This window comes from Amphibalanus amphitrite, unplaced genomic scaffold, assembly GCF_019059575.1.
Source record: "Amphibalanus amphitrite isolate SeventyFive unplaced genomic scaffold, NRLGWU_Aamphi_draft 001272F_arrow, whole genome shotgun sequence".
NCBI lineage: Eukaryota > Metazoa > Arthropoda > Thecostraca > Balanomorpha > Balanidae > Amphibalanus > Amphibalanus amphitrite.
The window spans coordinates 58494-79126 of NW_024882765.1; the positions used below are offsets into that span (position 1 = coordinate 58494).

Genomic DNA, 20633 nt, shown 5'->3' on the forward strand with positions numbered 1-20633 from the left:
ACATTTAATGGAGCAATCTGTACTGGGGTCGCAGACCACCAAGCTGTCTATTGCATGACTGACTTGGCTCAGAAACGCCCGACGGTAAAGAGTCCTGCCCCCCAACCCAGGTTTGATGATAATAAAATTGAGGAACTTAAAGCAAATGTTTCTGACAGCTTAAACGGATTTTTTGACATAGTTGATCCGGAAGCTTGCGCACACAGACTAATATCTGTTATCCAGACGGAGGTATCCAAGCTCTCTGTAACGCGATCGTCCAGGCGAACCAGTCCTGTGCAACCCTGGGTAACACCAGGGCTACTTCGCTCTATCAACAAACGTAACACCCTCCTTAAAGAATTTCTAAGGGATCGCTCTTCTGAAAAACTTAAAAAATTTAAGAAATACCGTAACACTCTTAGACTTGCGATGAGACGTGCCAAGCAACTTTATTATCGCTCTCAATTTTCAAAAAACGCTAGAAATCCTAAAAGACTTTGGGAGGATCTATTAGAAGCAATTAATAAAAGGAAAGCCCATGTAAACCTGCCAAACAGTTTTGAGACCAATAATCGTGTGGTAAGCTCACCAGAAGTCGTGGCGCGTCAGTTCAATGACTATTATAGCCAAGTTGCTCCCACTCTGGATGCTGCCCTTGGTCCCTGCTCAGTTGATCCTCTATCATATTTAAACGATGTAAGAGTAGCTGAGACACAGGTTTTTCAGCCTATCGGACAGGGAGCTATTTTAGGCATTGTTGCCGGACTAAAAGATACTGGTGCTGGCCTGGATGGTATCAACAGCAAGCTGTTGAAGCAACTCATTCCAGCAATCGTTCCTCATCTCAACCATTTGGTTAACACTTGCTTATTGAACAACACGTTTCCAGCAATGCTGAAAACTGCTCTTATAACACCTATCTACAAAACGGGATCTCGCGCCCTCTTTTCTAATTATAGACCCATTTCAGTTTTGCCAATTATCTCAAAAATTATTGAATCAGTGATATACAACCAGGTTCTTAGTTTCATAGCAGAAAACGAAATTCTCTTTGACTACCAATTTGGATTCAGAGCCAAACATTCGACGTATATGCCTATTTGTCTCCTTCATGACTCAATTACTAGTAATCTTGTTGATGGCTGTACTACAGCAGGTGTTTATCTCGACCTTGCCCGCGCATTCGATACTGTGAATTCAGATATTCTTCTCAGCAAACTATCAAAGTACGGCATAAGAGGTAACGCTCTGGATCTATTTTCATCGTACCTTTCTGGTAGAAAACAATGTCTAAAATATAAAGATGTTGTCTCAGATCTCACCGACATCTCCTGTGGGGTGCCGCAAGGCTCTGTGCTGGGCCCTATCTTATTTCTTCTCTATATTAAAGATCTTCCCAAAGTTTGTGATGAGGCCAATTTTTTTCTCTTTGCTGACGATACTGCTATCCTCTACTCTGCCCAAACACTTGATGAACTACAATTTGCTATCTCACGCTCCTTTCCAAAAGTCGTTCTGTGGCTTCACGCTAACAGACTTTCTCTATCTACTTCTAAAACGTTCTATCAACTCTATGGTTCTGGTAATGTTGAATCTGTAGGCCTTTCTATACCTGTGAAAGGCGTCAATTTAAAGCGTGCCCCGGTCGTCAAGTACCTTGGTGTGTTGGTCGATGAAGATCTAAAATTTAAATCTCACATTAACAAAGTATCTGGTTTGATTAGCAGGAACCTGGGCATCATGAGCAGAGCCCGTTATTTGCTTAACAAGAAACTCTTGATCCTTTTGTATAACTCCCTTGTTCTACCCTATCTCAGCTATTGCTTGCTTATCTGGGGCTCCAACTACGAAAGTAATCTTAACCCAATTGTCATTGCTCAAAAGCTGGCGATTCGGCTCATAGCCGGTGTCGGTCGTTTCTCGCACACTTCGCCACTTTTTAGAGAACTTGAATTACTGAAGTTCCATGACATTATTAACAAGCAACTCCTACTTCTCATGCATAACTGCCTCTTTGGACGCCTCCCCGCTGTCATATCTGATAAATTTTCCTTGCATAACCAGTCCCGCCCCTCACGCAGTGTCAGGCACTTTAGTGAGGCAGTCACATCAGGTACAGGGGATATGGTGCCCAACTATCGATTGACCAACTACCGACTCTTCTCTCCTTTCTGTAGAGCACCTAAGACCTGGAACCTGATGATTGCCCCACGTATCCCGAACTTGCATAATATCCCTCCAAGCACAAGTCTCTTTAAGAAATGTATTATGCGCATTTTCTTAGATGAATACTAGGCTGCTCCATCTTTTACATACTTGCTATATATCATCTGCTATTACATCTAACTCTCCTTTCTTCATACATATCGCATTTATTCCTACTCGTATCTCTACTCTCTACTTATTCTTTATTATTTTTTTTTTCATTTACTCGTCCATGAACTTCCTACACCACCACCATCACGTTCGTTGTTAACCTGATTTAGTGGCGCGTAGCGGGACCTCAGGAAGCTAAGCGACCTATATCCCGCTGCGTTTTGCCCAAGCTGTTGTTTTGCTACAAAACTATAATCCAGAGTACCATGTTTGTTATCTTGTATCGCATACCGTACTGGTGTTCAGGTTAATAAGTTTAATGGCCATTCGATATGACTCCCCCACGCTTATCCTGTCAATTGCCCCCCCCCCCTCCCCAGTTTTGTACTTGTCTTAACTTTGCCTGAATCCTCTTCCCAGCGCCGACCGCTGCTGCGTGCCTCTGGCTCTGCCGACCTGAGACCTGAGGTGGCCGCCTTGTCCAGCACTGATGCTGCTACTGCATACCGCCGAGCTGGGTCGCCGCTGCCACTGGCAGCACCTGGGGAGTAACCAGCTGAGGTGCACTGGCAGCAACGCAGAGAACCGCGGCCCTGTCGATCGTGGAGGAGGAGGGGGCCCTCCAGCGGCGGTTCGTGTGGGAGACGGAGCTCAACGTGACGATCGCGAGACCCTAGACCGGCGGCGCTACCGTCTTCTGGCCGCATCGTTGCCGCGCTGCACAGCGCCAGCACCTAAGACTGACAGAGTCGGAGGAGAAGGAGAAGGAGGCCCTCCAGCTGCAGATACGGAAAGAGAAGGTGTCCAACGTGACGTTGACAGGACGCTGGGCCAGCGAAGCCGCCGACGTCTGTCGGCTGCATCGTTACCGCGCTGCTTAGCGTCAACACCCCAGCCTGGCCGAGTCGGAGGAGTAGGAGAAGGAGGCCCTCCAGCTGCAGACACTGAAGGAGAAGGAGCTCAACTTGGCGATGACGGGAAGCTGGGCCAGGGGAGCTGCCGACGTCTGTCGGCTGCATCGTTACCGCGCTACTTAGCGTCAACACCAGCCCGGCCGAGTCGGAGGAGTAGGAGAAGGAGGCCCTCCAGCTACAGACACTGAAGGAGAAGGAGCTCAACTTGGTGATGACGGGAAGCTGGGCCAGGGGAGCTGCCGACGTCTGTCGGCTGCATCGTTACCGCGCTACTTAGCGTCAACACCCCAGCCCGGCCGAGTCGAAGGAGTAGGAGAAGGAGGCCCTCCAGCTGCAGACACTGAAGGAGAAGGAGCTCAACTTGGCGATGACGGGAAGCTGGGCCAGGGGAGCTGCCGACGTCTACCCGCTGCATCATTACCGCGCTGCTTGGCGTCAGCACCCAACCTGACAGAATCGGAGGAGAAGGAGAAGGAGGCCCTCCAGCTACAGATACGGAAGGAGAAGGAGCTCAACTTGACGGTGACAGGACGCTGGGCCAGCGAAGCCGCCGACGTCTGTCCGCTACATCGTTACCGCGTTGCTTAACGTCGACAACCCAGCCTGGCCTAATCGGAGGAGTAGGAGAAGGAGGCCCTCCAGCTGCAGATACGGAAGGAGTAGGAGCTCAACTTGACGCTGACAGGACGCTGGGCGAGTGAAGCCGCCGACGTCAGTCCGCTGCACCTATACCGCGCTGCTTAACGTCAGCATCCAGCCTACTCGAGTCGGAGGAGTAGGAGAAGGAGCTCAACTTGATGACGGGAAGCTGGGCCGGCGGGGCCGCCGACGTCGGTGCGCTGCGTCGCTGCCGCGCTGCTTGGCGCCTGCGCCTCAGCCTGGCCGACTTGGAAGATGAGGAGTCTCTGTAACCACAGAGTCTGATACTGAAATAGGCGTCTATCATGTTCAAGACGAGGCCCGCGGCCGTGCGTTCCGCCGCTGTCCAGTTCCCAAACTAAGTCTTTGTTCCTTGACGCCAGTGCTGTTCATGTGTTGTTGAGATCAGCGCCATCTGCGGCCGTCGGTGGCGCCATCTGTGGCTAATGCTATGCTACGTGTACTGAAATGGACAGTGAATAGGCTGTGAATATGTCTCTGTTCATACATTTCTTTAGTGTTGGCGCTACCGGTGGCATTCCTATATCTAATCATCTAACAGTGTATCCCGTAACATGACTAACTATCATATCCTTCCTACCACCTCCACCGATAGCGCCATCCATATGCCTATTCTCGTTCGTTATACCGAACCAGGCACCATGGCTGTTGCCCCAGACTGAAGCGTTTAAATGCACTTCATGTGTACTCGTTAAATAATAAACCGCCGGTGGACTCCGGTGAAAGGAAAAAAAAGATCATCCGAAGCAGCTGGACGCGGAAAACGCAATGGCATCAAAATCGATGCTTCCTGACACTTTTATCGAAGCCATGGACTGAAAATCGGGCATACACCATCGGGTCATCGACCTGACCCAGATAGTCCCACGTTTACCTAAACACCTTTAAATTATGTCCCATTTGGTGCGTCTCGTGACAGCCGCCAATACCCTTGATTTTTTCGCAAGCTCTAAACCCAATAAGGGGCGAAACGAATACCGTGATTTGACCCGGCAGGCGGTGGGCCTCCCGGCCACCTTCCGCGCGGTGGGGGGGATTTTTTGTCCCCCCGTATCTCCGAAACTACTGGACGGATCCATAAAATTCAAACAGCGTTCGATAGCCCTGTCAAATTTGCCAGACGAACCCCAATTTCATTGACCTCGGGGTCACCGAAGACGTCACAAGGTCAGGTTAAAGATAAAATCATTCGCCGTTCACGGGTCTTCTAGGGAATGCGCTTTAACATCGAGTAAAACGCCTTTTGTCGAAAATCAACGATAGGGCGTAAGTTGCCTGGTACATATGTTGCTACTTGAGGTCACTGATAATGTCAGGTCAAGTCACAGGTCAGGTCACCAAGGGTCAGCACATGAACCAAGCTTTATTAGGGTTGTGCGATGCATGTTTTATGGCAAATTTTTCATTTCCAGCTCAATTGTGCTGGTTATAAGACCATCAGGTACGGTTTAGGTCACTTTCTGGTGCAGGTCAGGTCAATGTTAGGTCAAAAAAGTGAAATTTCAAAGTTGATAGTTTTGCATAAAATGGGTATTGATTCGATGCAGCTCGTCACGCCGAGTCTGAGTCTAATGGTGGTCTTTGTTTTTGTGCTATGCGGTCTAGAATTGCTAAAAACTGAGTTTTAAAATTTGACGTCATCAATTTTGAACAGTTTTTCGCTATAACTTGGCCAAACAAAGAGGTATCGATCTCAAATTTGGTATGTGGATAGAAGGCGGTAGGGACTATCACACATATCCCGATTTTTCGAAATTAAACAAACTTTTGGGATTTTGGCTATTATATTCAAAAATTAGCTTTATGAGTTTGGGGGGGGGGGTCAAAATTCAAAAAATTAAAAATCCGAGATAGCAGTTTTATAGCCCTGTTAATTCTACACATTTTATGGAAAAACATTTTTCTGTATCTCTTAAACTGTAGGCCTGACAGCTCTTCCCGCGAAACCTTTTTATGGGTCGAAAATGGCAGAAATGACATCACTCCGACGTCATTACCGGCCAACCTATCACAGCCTTTGGATTTTTTTTTTTTTTTTGGTCACAATGTGTACAAGCTATTCCCGCAAGGGCACTGAAAGCTTGGTGACGATCGGCGCAGCGGTTCTGGATATATATCGAAAAAAAAAACTAAGGGGGCCCCCACCGCCTGGAAGGTTAAAGTAAAGGCGCTGTGTATTTGGAGTCGGAGTCGGCCTGAGTCGTGACAGTTCGGCTGGAGCCGGAGTCGACAGTTCGGCTGGAGTCGGAGTCGCCGAACCCGTACCTTCTCCAACTCCCAAGTCAGAGTTGACATTCTTCGGCAAAAATCATGCTCTTAGCTCGTCAGTCCAGAGCCGTCAAAAAGTCAGTCCAAAGCTGCCCTCAGTGCAATGTAATTTCTGTAATGGAATGGAAGCTTAAGCATAGGGAGAACTAAAGAAAGTTGCATGCTAGACATAGTGGAGCAAATATTTCAAAACTTACCTGAAACTCAGTCTTTAGCTTGTGATGTGGCTTGCATGCTTACGTCAATGGTAAACTACAAGGCAATTTTACATTAAGTGTTTTGTACATAATTTGTCACAACGTTCATTTTTATGAGTCCTCAATCCTCAATTGCTTGCTCTTGTTCCTGGTCCTGAAATGGATGGAACGTAAAAGCAATTAGTGATTACACTACAGTCAACAAGTCAATGTTCTATCATCTGAACAACACTAACAAGACATATTTTAGACATGGTTACAGCTTCAAGAACACTTGTCACCTCCTGAATCCATTGCTGCCACTAGCCAACACTCAATTGCATGCACAGCAACGAAGCTGCAGCAGTTTCATTTAGCCTTCAGGCTAAGCCAGAAATATAACTTCCAATCCTCTGTGCCAGTAAAAAGAGGCTGCAGCTCTCTGCCTAGAACAAAGCAAATTATTTCTCTCCTAGAAAAGATGGTGGATATGTTAAATTATTAATAATTTCTTCAATGAATAAAAACAATGAATCAACTAAGAAAAGTGGATTAACATCAGATATAATTGGTCACTAGAGCTGCTAGTTCAGAGCAGAGTGAAAAGCATTGATTCAGAAATAGGTACTGCTTTGAAGGAATACAGATGTGCTTACTTCTTATGATTTATAAAGCCTAATCATGCCCAAAGTGCCAAAGTATTTCATAATTGACACCTATTCATGCTATGTGCCTGCTGCAATCTGAATCTGAATTATGCAAATACATCAGGCTGCAAAGCATGATAAGTCAGACAATATCTTATCAGGGAGAAGTAATTCAGCCAGTGCATGATGCAGCGGTATAATTGTGTAGATTTAGCACAGAGTGATGAGAGCTGTAGCATATAGTATAATATTTAACTGCTGTGCTAGCTTCTCATTGTAAAAAAAAAATGCTGGATCGCCTGGGATGGAACAGAAAAACATGGTCAAACATACACACTACACAGTCATATTTATGGATATACTTTGACAAATGCAGCTGCACCATTGTCCGAAAGATTACTTTAGCATTTAAATACTAAATCTGAAGTTAGTGGTGATGCATTATGAAAAATGACAATTTGACATCCTGTTCAGTGTTCAAGTACTTTAATTTTATTATCACTCTTCTCCTCCATGCAGCCAAGTGGATAACATACTGGTAGTCAACGCTTGGCAGGGAGCTCCACATCATTTGACCCATGTGTCTATATTCAGCCAGCTGACAATGGTTGAAACTTAAAAGGGCCATGCTAGACCTAGCCGAGCCCGAATGACATGACACATCAGCAATCCTGTGATGCATTCAATTTCTAAAATTAGTAATCACCAGACACCAGTGAACCAGGAGCAGACAAAGTCAGTTGGTGGGTCCATTTTACCATTTCCAACTAGGTTAAAAGCCGAACCACAACCGGGCGCACAGGCCAGAGCCAACCATTCCTCCAATCGAATTTGAATTAAAATTATGAAGCAAATCAATGTCAAATACCAAGATCATGTGCATAGTTAAAATCACTGGTCAGAGCGTCCTTGTCTTCCACCCACATTAAATGCCATACATTTAAAATATTTCCCTGAATATAACTGTATTCAACACCCAAGCCTTCAACACTCAATAAAAGATATTATCCTGTATTATCGGACGACGGTGAAAACAGGGCGCCTTATCCAACCAAGGCCATATATAGGTATCCAACACTGTAATATCAGCTCAAAGCTTAATATTTTCTGCTGCATTCTGTTCAACTTCGAAAAAAGTATTCAATTTTATTCAGCCTGCATTTTCTTCACCAATCTTAATCACGGTATAAAGAAATTGAAGTAACTGGCTGCTGCTTATTTTGCGAACGAAAAGACAATTGACATGAAGCACTTGCGCTGTGGTTGTCTTGTTGCAGTGCTGCCATATACTAAGTCACAGCGAGTAAAGTAAAATTGGTAGTAATTAATGTCTACTGCCTGCATAGTACACTGACTCCCTTAAAATTTATGGCTTCATTTCAATTAACATTCTGAAAAACATGACCTTGTGAAAAAGGCCAGATCCTGAGGTCTCATCTTTACAAAGGAATCTGACACCCAGGACCCAGGAGTTGCGAAGTGCAAACGGCGAACGTGTTGTACTCGTATCTTGGATATACATACCTAAATGGAATGCCATAGGCGGCGGAACGGGGAGGGCACCGCCCGCACCGGGGCACCGTGCCCCCTTTGATTTTGACATTTTAACATTAGCCCTATGAGCGTTGCATGGAAATTAAGAATGAGACCAAAAATCGGCAGTGCCCCCCCCCCCCCCCCAGCCAATCGCGAGGGGGGTCGCATGGACCCCCCCCCCCCTGCCAGGCCGCGTTATGAAAAAATGCCCTGCCAGATCGAGGGCTAAACTTGGATACTAGTCACTGCGTCTCATAACAGCGCACCCCTTTATTTTTTCAGCGAGGCTTTAGGTAACTCTCAATCGGAGCGAACGGCGAGGGGGTCGGCGCACCCCTTGGCTTGCGACGCATGTAAAAAGCCAATTGGTCCGGCGAGGATTAACCCTCGCATGTGTGCGGCGTTTGCCAGCTTCTAATGTGTAGGGGGGGGGGGTCGGCTTGCCGTTTGGCCCCTGATCGAGCTAGAGCTTTGCGGAAAAAACGAGCGTGTTGCCCGTGACGAGAGGAAGCCGATGATACCCAATTTTAAGGTCCTAGGTCATTGGTTGGCCTTGCAGGTCAGGTCAATGACCCAAAGTCGGGAAAATCGGGACGTATTAGAAAGTCGTAAAGTGTGGCTTTTAAGGGTTTTTTCGGGGTGCTGATCACGAATGTCGTGTTAGTTTTGATCACAGATGATGTCTTTAAGCATTTAGACCAGGTCGGGTCAGGTCAGGTCAGGTCAACCAGTAGGGGTTGTGACGGGTATTCGTAGTACGTGTCAACCGCCTCTGACAGCTTCGTAACATGTTACGAAGGCACCAAAACTACTTCGTAAATGCTCAAATGGTTGCTAAATTCGAATTCAGCTCCAAAAACTAGCCTAGAAACATGTAAAACTCGAAAAAGTGAGCCGAGGTCACCCGAGGTCACCAAAGGTCAATGACCTGACCTGACCTTCAGGTGACCTTGACACCCACCCTCATGCATGGGAGCAACATCAAGTCACATGTTTGAACGTTTGAAACCACGAAAAGCTTGCAAACGCGCGGCTAATGCGAGCCGACGTACGCGGAATCGCGATTCCGGCCAAACATGGTCTCGGAAAAGAGGTCACAGGTCAAAGGTCCGCTTTTTACGCGAGTTATTCGCGAAAAACCATGGGGGGGTCCATCCGACCCCCCCCCCCTACACATGCGAGGGTTAAAGTTGAGATAAGTGCCAGCCGCTGTATTACCTATGTAACAGAGCAAATGCATATTGTTCCTCGACCCTCGTAGGGGTTAGCTCTAGCACAGTTTCGGGTAAAACGGTGAACTGAACCCACCCCTTTCGTATGTAAAATAGAATATCGTATGTTGCATAGGTAAATAGAAACCGAAAGATCCGACAGAAATGTCTATGGAATATACATTATTATTGTTGTTGTTTTTTACCACAACAGTCGCTACCCAACTTCGGTAGCGACTGATTTCAGTTTTTAAGGGGCCAGCGATTACTATCCATTCCTACAGTCGCTATCCACGGCCCCAGCAGTCTCTAAACATGACCTAGCCGGTCGTTATCCACGGACCCAGCAGATTCTAAATATGACCTCGCCAGTCGCCATCCACGGCCCCAGCTGCGCGCGGGTAGGCCAGGTAATTACCGGCGCACCGTCCAAATACGCGGCGCGCCCTCGTGTCCACAGCTCGCGCCGCTCGCGTGCCGATTAGATAGTCGCCGCCACTATCGCCGCCCGTGCGTCGACGCCGACGACCTGCCTGCGTCGGTGGCGACGCAGGGTACCGTCGTTGGTGGTCGCCGTCGGCGGTGCAGTGACGGTGACGGTGGCGGCGGAGGTCGGGTGCTGGTCCGGGACAGGTGCACGGGTGGCGCTTGGAGCTGAGGCAGTGTTCGGGCAGGTGGAAAGGACAGACGAAGAGAGATGTGAGAGGAAAGAGCGAAAGAACATGCATATGATGGCGCGAGGCATTATGCAAGGGATGGTGTGGCTGTAGTGAACTGAGGAGCATCTTTCGCCTCTGATGGCTGAGCTTGGCGCTTCCGAGGCTCCCGCAGTTTAGGACGGTGGGGCTGACCAGGCGCGACTGAATATCTGCCATTAGAGACTACGGACCCGGACTGAAGACCGCTCACTGAAGGCTGACGAACGGCCAGTGGTGACTGAAAAACAGCCAGCGGTGTCCGAGGCCCGAATCCAGCCAAGTTCCATGATGAACGTCAGTGTCATCGACGAACGGTACCAATACGTGTTCCAAGTGGAGCCTGCGTGGACGCTATCGCAGCCGGCGACTGTGCTGTGCTTGTCTATGGCCGTTGTGAGCTGTCTTGGTGGACTCTTAGGTAAGGGAGAGAGAAAGAGAGAGAGAGAGAGAGAGAGAGAGAGAGAGAGAGAGAGAGAGAGAGAGAGAGAGAGAGAGAGAGAGAGAGAGGCGCAAACCTAATCCACCGGTGGCTGTGTCCCATCCACAGACCACAGAGAACATGTGGATTGTGGATGCATGTTTTCATTTCTAAGCAGGTCCGGATCCTCTTGTCGAGGTCAGTTCCTCAACGATCGACACTGGTCGAGGATAGTACGAAAACAACGAGCATCGGAAAAACCTGACGGCTGACCTCAGACATGATCGAATGGGATTCGGGCCTGGGATCATGGAGCCTGATCACCGCTCATTGATCACTGATCAGTCATCAGTCATCATTTATCAGTCATCTTCGGCTGGCTGTACTAAATGCTGCATACTACGTTAGGAAACCTTTAGTGTGATCTGCGCCCGCAGGGAACCTGCTTCTGACAGCCGCCATCCTACGGACGCCGTCTCTGCGCCGCACCAACACCAACCGGCTGGTGCTGCACCTGTGCCTGGCTGGTGCAGTGGTGTCCGGCACCAACGTGCCCCTGGTGATATCGATCCTGGTGGCCTCCGTGGTTCGGCAGGTGGGTGGAGACGGCACTCAAAAACATGAGGTTGGGCAGTTCTGGGCCGGGCTCGGCCCGGGGTTTGAGTCGATTTCCCGGGTTGGCCTCGATTCGTTTTCCCGGTCTGGAGACGGTGGCTCGTTCACCGAGCCTTTACATCTGTTTGGATAGACTTCACTCACGCGAGTTATACGGACCAATTAGCTAATTGTGGTGTTGAATCGTGTTGCACCCTGTATACCTATGCAGAGGCGAAGGACAGTAACTGAAAATACCGAAACAGGGCTTCGATCTGTATCGGTAAATGAAATGATAAATACGTCGACTTATTTCCATTCGGTTTTTGCCCAGAACTTAATCCAAATGTGAATGGCTCTGAATTCAGCTCAGTTGCTCCTTTTAGGTAGGTACCTGCCACTTGAAGCTGGATGTTTTACAGTCTGCGTTGAGCGTATATTACGCGTTCTCTTATCGGGTGATTAGACAGAGTTTTGTTTGTCGGACAATGTTCGAATCCGATCAGAATGATCACTCTAATGATGCTCCTTCTATCCGAAAATCAGAACGTTACGAGCATCGGGCTTTGGGTAGCAGTTAATTGTATAAATTGTTTGTGAGCGTAGCCCCGGGGCCCGGAAGTACAAGTATAGGCATCTAATAATTATATAATTTTTGCTGAGGCACAACTTATGTCACGTCACAGCCAAAGTACAACAGCACTTTGAAGAAAGCCCGTCACAAAGCGCACACGGCTCATGGCTGTCGTGTCGCTGTTGTTTATCAGTAGAGCCGCCGTTTTGGCAGTCCTGTCCCCGGCTGGGCTGTTTTTGTTCTGGCAGCGCAGCGCACCACGTCCGAGGCAGACACACATCGCGATGAAGACAGGCGCGGTGGGGCAGTTCTTGATAAAATTGTATTGTATAAGACAGTGACATCTGGTCATTGGAAGCTCCCTGTGACAGTATGGTTCTGAACTTATTCCATTTGTGTTTAATTGCAGATATAAGTGTAGCCCACCGTCTCGTGTCTCCCTCAACTTCGTAGTTCTCTCCTCTCCCGGAGTCTGCCTCTGGGGCTTACGTGTCTCCCTCTTTACCACCCTTGTCTTTCGGACCGGCCTCCCTTCAGCCTGCCGCCAGCACAGCTATGCTGTCTTCCTCTTAGTCTCAACCACCATGTCTCTCCTCCCTCAGAGCCTGCCGCCGGCGCTGCTCAGTCTGCAGACCCTGACGTTCACGGCCGGCGTCACCTGTCAACTGGGCCTTCTCTCAGCCATCAGCTACGAGCGGTTCCACTGCGTCACCTACCCCTTCCGCACCACCGACCGCCAGGCCAGGCGGCTCAAAATCGAGCTCGGTGAGTGCTGAGTACTCTCAGCCATGACCAGATCACCAGGCGGATCAAAATCGAGCTCGGTGAGTACTGTCAGTCTCGCACTAGTGAAAGCCAGGCTGGGCGGGTCAACATCGAGCTCGGTGAGTGCTCTAAGCCGTGCGCTCGTGAAAACCAGGCCGGGCGGCTCAACGTCGAACTTGGTGAGTGCTCTAAGCCAATTGAGCCAGCAGCAACTAGGACGCGCGGCTCAACATCAGACTCGGTGAGTGCCATGAACCACGCGGACCAGAATAGCTGTCATCGGGCGCTACCGTGCCGTCATATGCCCCAAAGCCGTCCGCAGTGACGGCCTCACTGCGTGAGGCAGCAGCTTAGTGCTGAGGTGTCGTGGTCCCGTGGGACGCTCCTGTAACACGGGAGGGATACCGGTCTGATGTCGTGTGTCGCTAAGTGCCCCGCTAAGCGGCTGGCGTGACATTACAGCCTGCGGGCGTGAGTTGTTCGGCGGAGCGGTGAGCTGACGAAAGCGAGTGGAGGGCCACTTAGGGTTATTTGGATGGCACGCATAAATGTCGCTCTCATGTCGTCCTAGTGTTTCTAGTTGTTCGAGCTAATTTGAACTACATGGCATCTGAAGTCACCACCTGGCACCTACAGCGCATTGCACTGTGCTCAGTGATATGGTTCAACGCAAGCAACAAGATATAACCGTTAAACGGTCCCAAATCTCATGTCATTATATGTTGGTTAGCGTTACTATGCCTGGCTTATGGCTTATACCTATATGGAAAATGGCATGCCAGTTCATCGTTATTTGTCTGTATTTATTTTCTCCGTAATACATAGGAAAACAATTAGACTGTGAATTCCATATATGTAGGTAACTTCTAGTGCATTAATGAGCACCTTTTAAATGACTTCAGGGCTTTTTTGTTTACCAGATCGGAGATCTGTCCAGTGTAAAGGTGCTTAACCCGCGACCTGGTGGGGGGGGGGGCTATTTTTTGCCCCCCCCCTCCAGACTTTTCGCTATATCTCCAGAACCGCTGCGCCGATCGTCACCAAACTTTCAGTACCCTCCCGGACATCAATTTTACACATTGCGACCAAAAATTTTTCCAAAGGCTATGATAGGTTGGCCGGAAATGACGTCAGAGTGACGTCATGTTCTGCCGTTTTCGACCCAAAAAAGGGTTTCGCGGGAAGAGCTGTCAGGCCTATAGCTTTGCAAATACAGAAAAATGATAAAGACATAAAAGATGTAGAATCAACAGGACTACAAAACTGCTATCTCGGATTTTTGAAATTTTTGGATTTTGACCCGCAAAAATCAAAAAGTAAATTTTTTGGATATAATAATCGAAAAATCCAAAAAGTTTTTTGAATTTCGCAAAAACCGGAAAATATGTGATAGTCCTTAACGCCTTCCATCCACATACCAAATTTGAGATTGATACCTCTTTTTTTGGCGAAGTTATAGCGAAAAAACTGTTCAAAATTGATTACGTCAAATTTTCAAACTCAATTTTTAGCAATTCTAGACCCCGTAGCGCAAAACAAAGACCACCATTAGACTCCCCGTGACGAGCTGCATCGAAGCAATACCCATTTTATGCAAAACTATCAACTTTAAAATTTGACCTTTTTTGGCCTGACCTTGACCTGACCTTGACCTGAACTTCACCAGAAAGTGACCTAAGCCGTACCTGATAGTCTTATAACCAACACCATTGAGTTGGAAATGAAAAATTGGCCATAAAACATGCATCACACAACCTTAGTAAAGTTGGGCTCATGTGACCTGACCTATGACCCTTGGTGACCTGACCTGTGACCTGAACTGGTATTGTCAGTGACCTCTAATAGCAACATATCTACTAGGCAACTGACGCACTATCGCTGATTCTCGACAAAATGCGTTTTCCTCTGTGTTATAGCGCATTCCCTAGAAGACCCGTGAACGGTGAAACATTTCATCTTTGACCTGGCCTGTGACGTCATCGGTGACCCCGAGGTCAATGAAATTTGGTTTCTCTCGACAAATTTGGCAGGCCTTTCGAACGCCGTTTGAATTTTGCGGATCCGTCCAGTAGTTTCGGAGATACGAGGGGGCAAAAAATAGCCCCCCCCCCCACCAGGTCGCGTTATAAACAGACCCCACCAGGGCGCGGGTTAACAAAATCATAAGGTATTTGTCTAAGAGTATGCAGTTACAAGAGTCCCTGTCGACTGTCGTGTATTTCAATTTGAACGGTGAATATTGCACTTTTCGTGTCATCCGGCTAGTATGACCGAATCGTGTGTAGGTACCGTCTTGTTGTTTTGACCATTAAATGCCCAAGAGTCTACCCGTCTTTTTCTGACCGGCTGTGTACCTGACGTCCCGCAGGCGTTGTCTGGCTGGTGGCCCTGGTTTGCAGTCTGATAGACGTTCGTCTGACTCCGGACTCGGCTCTAACCGTGCTGGGCAGGGCGGGTCAGCTGCCGCACAACTTCGCCAACTCCTTCTGCCTGCTGCATTTTCCAGTGGGCGCCATCAACATTGTCATCATAGGTGGGTCGGATGCACCATTTTTATTGTTAAATAAAAGCCCCGTCTCTTCACGTGAAAGAGGCGGTGCGGTATTGTCGATTATCGTTGGTACAAAAATACCTTGTGTTACGTAACGTTAATGGGAATTAGCAGCGATTAATGATTAGAAGATTTAAATATTTGCGCTATTTTTTGATCCATGAAGTTATTTTACTGAGCTACTATAATCAGTGCAATCACTGATCAGTAGGTAATTACATCTTTTAATTACTTATTTCATTGAAAACGATGTCGATGACATTTAAACGTTAGTCTAGGAGAATCATGTCTCTGTAGCGTACAGAGTTTCCGAGTTTCGCACAGCGCTGTGACCGTTGGTAGCCTCCGCACGTATATCGGACAGACGCCATCCAATATCCCCGGGTGTGCCACTGACATGCGGTCGTAACCTTTCGGAATGGTTCCTATCCCAGCAATTACATGCCTAACGACCAATGTGCACGGCTTGCCTGCCTCATCACGTGGGTTACGAGCTAAATAACTACCTTAGCATAACGAAAACTTTTGAAACATACCGTATCATTAATGTCTCATATCTTTCTAGACTTAGTTTCTTTCCACGTGAACACTGAATACGGTAAAAAGGTTGTGACGTAGAAAAGCTAATGAACCAACTTTATCGTGGCTAGCGTCGACGAAAAGCGACCCATGTATTTTGACGCTAGCCACCCAGTTGCGAACGGCCTGGATTGGCTTCGTCTGTCCTCATGGTTTCGTTTCACCGTGCGTTCTGGAACCCCGCCGTTCGTCGTTTAGACCGTCGCATATCAGGTATCGTGATCCCTACGCCCTTTCTGTGGTATAGGTATATACCTGTCCATACGTATCGGACTCAAATAGGGGACAATCGATTTTCATCTATTAAACTGACTCTTCATGGTCGGGGTCTGTCCCCTCAACCCAGTCACCAAATTATCGTTAAACCCGACCAGAGTACGGACTGCACCGTAAGGGTACGGCCGGCCGGTGAGTAGTCGGTGCATCATTTACCGACGCGACCCCCGCTGCGCCGATATGAGTCACTGCTAGTGGGCAGGTGATGGCCGGCGGCGGCTCCGGCCGGTCGATCGGAGCTGATTGGTGGGCCACTGTGACATTAAACGGGCCGAATCGATCCCAGAAGTCAGTGCGATCAAAGCAAAGCTGGTCATTATTGCTGTTTGGCTTTAGCTGACAAATTTCCGAATGTAGGTTTTAAGCCTATACTAAAGACGTTTCTACGTAAAGAGTTTTGTACCTTTATATAGGTGCATACCAAAGCATCGAACTTCCGTCAAAAATTAAGAGGGCCCTGTATTCGCTCCAGCGATATCATTTCGCTCGATATGATACAGGTAAGGTGCCTGTTTTCCGTTTTTATCGTCCTGTTGATGAGTATTGCCTCGCTTATGCAGCATGCCAGGATAGGTTGATAATTAATTACTGTTTGGATCATCATACTGTGCAGCCTTGGCAAGGAAATTAGAAACACCTGCCACCTGTCATTTCAACACTGAGCCTCGAATAAAGCCAGAGGCTTTTCGACTTTGTGACTTTATTTGAACGGCCAACATGTTATTGTAACTCTTGCATGTAGATTGTAGACTGTAGAGGCATCTGTTTTTGCGTGATGTCATTTCACCAGAGCTGGCCATATTCAACTATAGGTAGGTATGTACTTCGAATAAATAACTACAGTATCTATTTTACCTATAGCTAAATAATTGGAGAACGTGCTTGAGTTTAATTATATTTTGACTTGTTCATGCCTTTAAAAACCGTATGCCTATTGCTTAGACATTTGCATATACAATGCCAGTGAACGTATTTTGCTGGAGCGCATAAAATCATTGGCGAATGGCGAGTATGTTAAGTTCATCATCATTTGCATATCATTATAACAGCAAAACTAAGGCCCGTATAACTGAGAGCTGAGCTGAGAGCGACGAGCACTGGCTGTCGATGGCCCAGCCGTTCAGCGGGAGCGTCCGTGCGGTAGCAGCACGTAGACATCGGTGGCGTGACGTTAGTGCACAGGCGGCACGTAGACACGTCAGTCCATGACGTCACACACGTACCAACAGAGGACAGCGAACACCATTGTCAATGTTCACCCGAGTAGCCAGCACTTTCGAGCGGTGTTTACATACCGTTTACTGGGCAGAATACACATCACAGACACACAGACACACGCACATACAGACAGACCACAACGGCCCCACAATCCCACGAAACCCTAAAAAGAAACCTGGAAAAGAAAAATTACAACTACATATGCAAAAGACGGACATCGTCATTCGTTTTTTATTATTTGGCAGTGGCTCACTAGTCACTCACTCATTGCTCCCTTTCCAGGGACATTCTACCTCCGCATTTACCTCGAGATCAAAGAGCACGTGAGGAAGATGACCGACAAGACGCTGGCCCAGCGCACGCAGCAGGCGGTGGAGCATCCCCTCGAGCCGGCATCAGTCTCCGGCGGGCGTCGGATCAGCTTCCTGCAGCCCTCCGGCTCTCCCGTGTCCGGTCCCGCCTCCACGTTCCTCCCGAACCTGCCGGGGCTGAGGAGCGTCGCCCGCAGTCGCCGCCACTGGCTGCCCAGGCTGCGGGTGTTCCCTGCCCGGCGCCGCCCGCCTCACCCCTCGGCAGCCCGGCTCGGAGCGCCGGTCGAGCAGCGTCCTCTGGCTTCTGTCGGGAGCCCTCGCAGTGATCCAACTCTGCCGCTGCTCGACCCGGCGGCGCTACGGTCGCTGGTGGAGCCGGAGCACCGCCTGCTGGCCGGCGCGGTACGCAGCGAGAGGCTCTCGGTGATCAGAGAGCCGCCAGACACTCCGCGACTCGCCTCTGCCGACTCAGATAGCGGCGTTGGCGAGTCATCCTGCGGCACGGAGGGCGCGACCGAACGATCCACAGCTCGGAGCGCAGCAAACGCCGAGGGCGAGATCTATAACTCGGCACCTAGCGCCCCTGGCGGCCGACCTCTCAGCTTCGCTGGGATTCCTCTGATCGACGAATCTGACGAGGAAGACCCTGATGATCCTGACACCGTCGCTGTCGCCAGTGACGATGACACCTCTGTCGTTGCCGATGCTACCCTGCAGCGCTGCCCGAGCTCGCGCCGTCGTCCAGCTCTGCTCGAGCTGAGCTCTGTGGACGAATCGGTGGGCCCGGTACCGGCGGTCGACATTGACGGCAACGTAACCTTCACTCGCTCGACACGACAGAATCGACTGGTGGGTGCCGTGTGTGTCATGAACAGCAAGGCCAGACTGCGAGGCAAAAAGAAAATGGAAGGAAAAATGGCCGTGCGGGCCGTATTGATAATCGTCGCTTTTCTTCTGTTCTGGCTACCTCTCGTGGTCTGCGCCGTTGTGTCCGAGTCGCTGCTTAGTACGGATTTTGGTCGCTGGTCGGCGCTCCTGGCGGACCTGCAGGTGGTAACAATGTGCTTCTGTAATCTGAGTGTGGTGGCCAATCCGGTGTTGTACGGAGTTATGGTGCAGCAGTACCGGACTGCACTGAGACAGCTGCTGCCGAAGGGCTGTGCGTCCTGCCGCCGGTAAATGCTGTGAAATCGGTGCGGAGTTGGTGGTTTACCGTGCATCGTTCGTTGTTCGTGGCTTGGTGCAGTGTCAGTGTCCTGTGATGCAGTGCTATTGGTAAAGTGCAATGGTGCGGTGCTAGTGTTGTGTAACATTATGTCATCGGTCCAGCATACCGATGCTGATAAGAGCTGACAGCTACCTCAATGAGGTTTTAATAATGAAAGGTTTTTTTTTGTGCTTGGCTAAGAATGAAAACCGCCTAAGCGGAGCAGGTCAGCCTGTATATGAGTTTCAGGTATTCTGTATCTCTGATAATGAGCTGGAGCATGATACGTTATACACATGCAGGCTGATAAATGATGGTCCAGTTTACTCCTCAATTACGCACCGACATATGACTGCTAACGTCTTGTTCACATCGTCACAGGGTAAAATAATCGCCCTTTATTTAAATTTAAATGCATTGTCGCTTGTCGATGATTCATTTAAAGCATGGATGGTTGATTTGTGACAAGTGTTGTGCAAGCTTATTTGTATTGTGTGAATGCAGCATTGACTGGGTTATATATGACTATACGTATAGGTAATATTTCACAATGATTGTTGTCTGAACCTTCAGGTGCCTATCACAAATAAATGTACGCGAAGCTAATCATTTATTAAATATGAAAACATATTGCTGTTATGGATAATTGGATAGTGTAAACACCGCTGCTGCTTATAGATGGCTAAAAAGATCATTGGGTTGCATCCCTTTCGGCACGAAGCACTGGTAATCGGAGCGTAGTCGCAGTGCTGGGCGGTTGATCTAGAATTAGATCATAAACATTGGACAGGATCGTCAGAGATCCCCAAGAGTATAGAGTTCTTAGATTTGGCTGTTTTAATTTCAAAGTATTTTCACGCGCGACTTCCTGTTCCCCGGAGCGGCCAATTCCCGAGCTGAGCATTGCGCCACAGCCTACCTGCAGGCGCCAGACGCTGCTGCCATCTGTGAGCGGCGAGTGCAGTTAACCCCTTGGCCTGTTGCTGAGGCTGTCAGTTGTGTAGAGCTCCTATAGTTGTTACAGCCAGCGATTCTCCCAGTGTGCATGCTTACAGTTTTGATGATTCGCAATGGCTTTAACATTAATTAATGTAAAATTAGTTTTGACACTACACCCGTTGCGTTTAATTTGCGTTTTTTTCAAGCTGTAGGTACCTACATACCCAATTAAAGTGGTTGAGAATTTCGGCGGGAATAGATTATATTCAATTTGAAATTCCAAGTTCCGACAGGGGTTTAAATAACGAGTGCCTGCGCAGCTGATGCACGCCGCCCTACGGGCCCTCTCCGTCTGGTATTGAATAAATATCTACCACGATCAATTTGACTACACCTTGACAGAACATAACTAGTGCGGGCTTGTCATGTTTGTGAAACGCGGTGAGGTCATCGTTGTTACAACATTCGCCACATTTTTCGCCGAAAGCTTAGCCAAACATTCCAATCGAGGGAATGCATGCCAATCTGAAGGTCCCAAGGTTAAATCAATCGTACCGGCGATGTAATTTCTGCTTTTGCATCACAACAGTGAATAGGTGTGGATTGCCGAAGGGCCTTTTCGGATCGGCACATTAATCGCTAGACCTATACGTCTGAACATAATGAAGATTGATCTGAATTCTGAACACACGAATTTCTGCACCGAAATCAATTCGCGACCGCCGTCATGGTCCGCATTCGACTCACGACCTTTCCTCATCCAACTGAGCACACCACTGATTCATCCCACTCC

The 20633-nt window shown here is 48.4% G+C and overlaps 3 protein-coding genes across 3 annotated transcripts in view; 2 read left to right on the plus strand and 1 right to left on the minus strand.

The window, feature by feature from the left end:
- LOC122371724 (post-GPI attachment to proteins factor 2-like) overlaps positions 1 to 8029 on the minus strand; it is a 29822-nt gene extending 21793 nt beyond the window's left edge. Inside the window, exons 1-2 of the mRNA XM_043348328.1 lie at positions 7973 to 8029; positions 6338 to 6491 (exon numbers count right to left, since the gene is read on the minus strand). The gene's annotated coding sequence lies outside the window, so the exon portion shown is untranslated. The remainder of the gene's footprint in view (positions 1 to 6337; positions 6492 to 7972) is intronic.
- A 2667-nt stretch (positions 8030 to 10696) lies between these two features.
- LOC122371721 (D(1B) dopamine receptor-like) lies at positions 10697 to 16301 on the plus strand. The gene is made up of 5 exons (XM_043348312.1): positions 10697 to 10826; positions 11264 to 11421; positions 12597 to 12759; positions 15128 to 15292; positions 16264 to 16301. Exons 1-5 carry the CDS (start codon positions 10697 to 10699, stop codon positions 16299 to 16301), a joined length of 654 nt encoding a protein of 217 aa, XP_043204247.1.
- LOC122371725 lies at positions 10939 to 19507 on the plus strand. The gene is made up of 4 exons (XM_043348329.1): positions 10939 to 11421; positions 12597 to 12759; positions 15128 to 15292; positions 17666 to 19507. Exon 4 carries the CDS (start codon positions 17716 to 17718, stop codon positions 18871 to 18873), a length of 1158 nt encoding a protein of 385 aa, XP_043204264.1. The 5' UTR covers positions 10939 to 11421; positions 12597 to 12759; positions 15128 to 15292; positions 17666 to 17715; the 3' UTR covers positions 18874 to 19507.
- Positions 19508 to 20633: the final 1126 nt, after the last annotated feature.

What these genes read in the sequence shown, in the direction of transcription:
- LOC122371725 (XM_043348329.1), top strand. Translation starts at nt 17,716, where the DNA reads ATGACCGACAAGACGCTGGCCCAGCGCACGCAGCAGGCGGTGGAGCAT.
- LOC122371721 (XM_043348312.1), top strand. Translation starts at nt 10,697, where the DNA reads ATGAACGTCAGTGTCATCGACGAACGGTACCAATACGTGTTCCAAGTG. An exon ending in TGGCCTCCGTGGTTCGGCAG is followed by an intron (nt 11,422 to 12,596) that starts GTGGGTGGAGAC and finishes CTCCTCCCTCAG; the next exon opens with AGCCTGCCGCCGGCGCTGCT. An exon ending in CATCAACATTGTCATCATAG is followed by an intron (nt 15,293 to 16,263) that starts GTGGGTCGGATG and finishes AAACCCGACCAG; the next exon opens with AGTACGGACTGCACCGTAAG.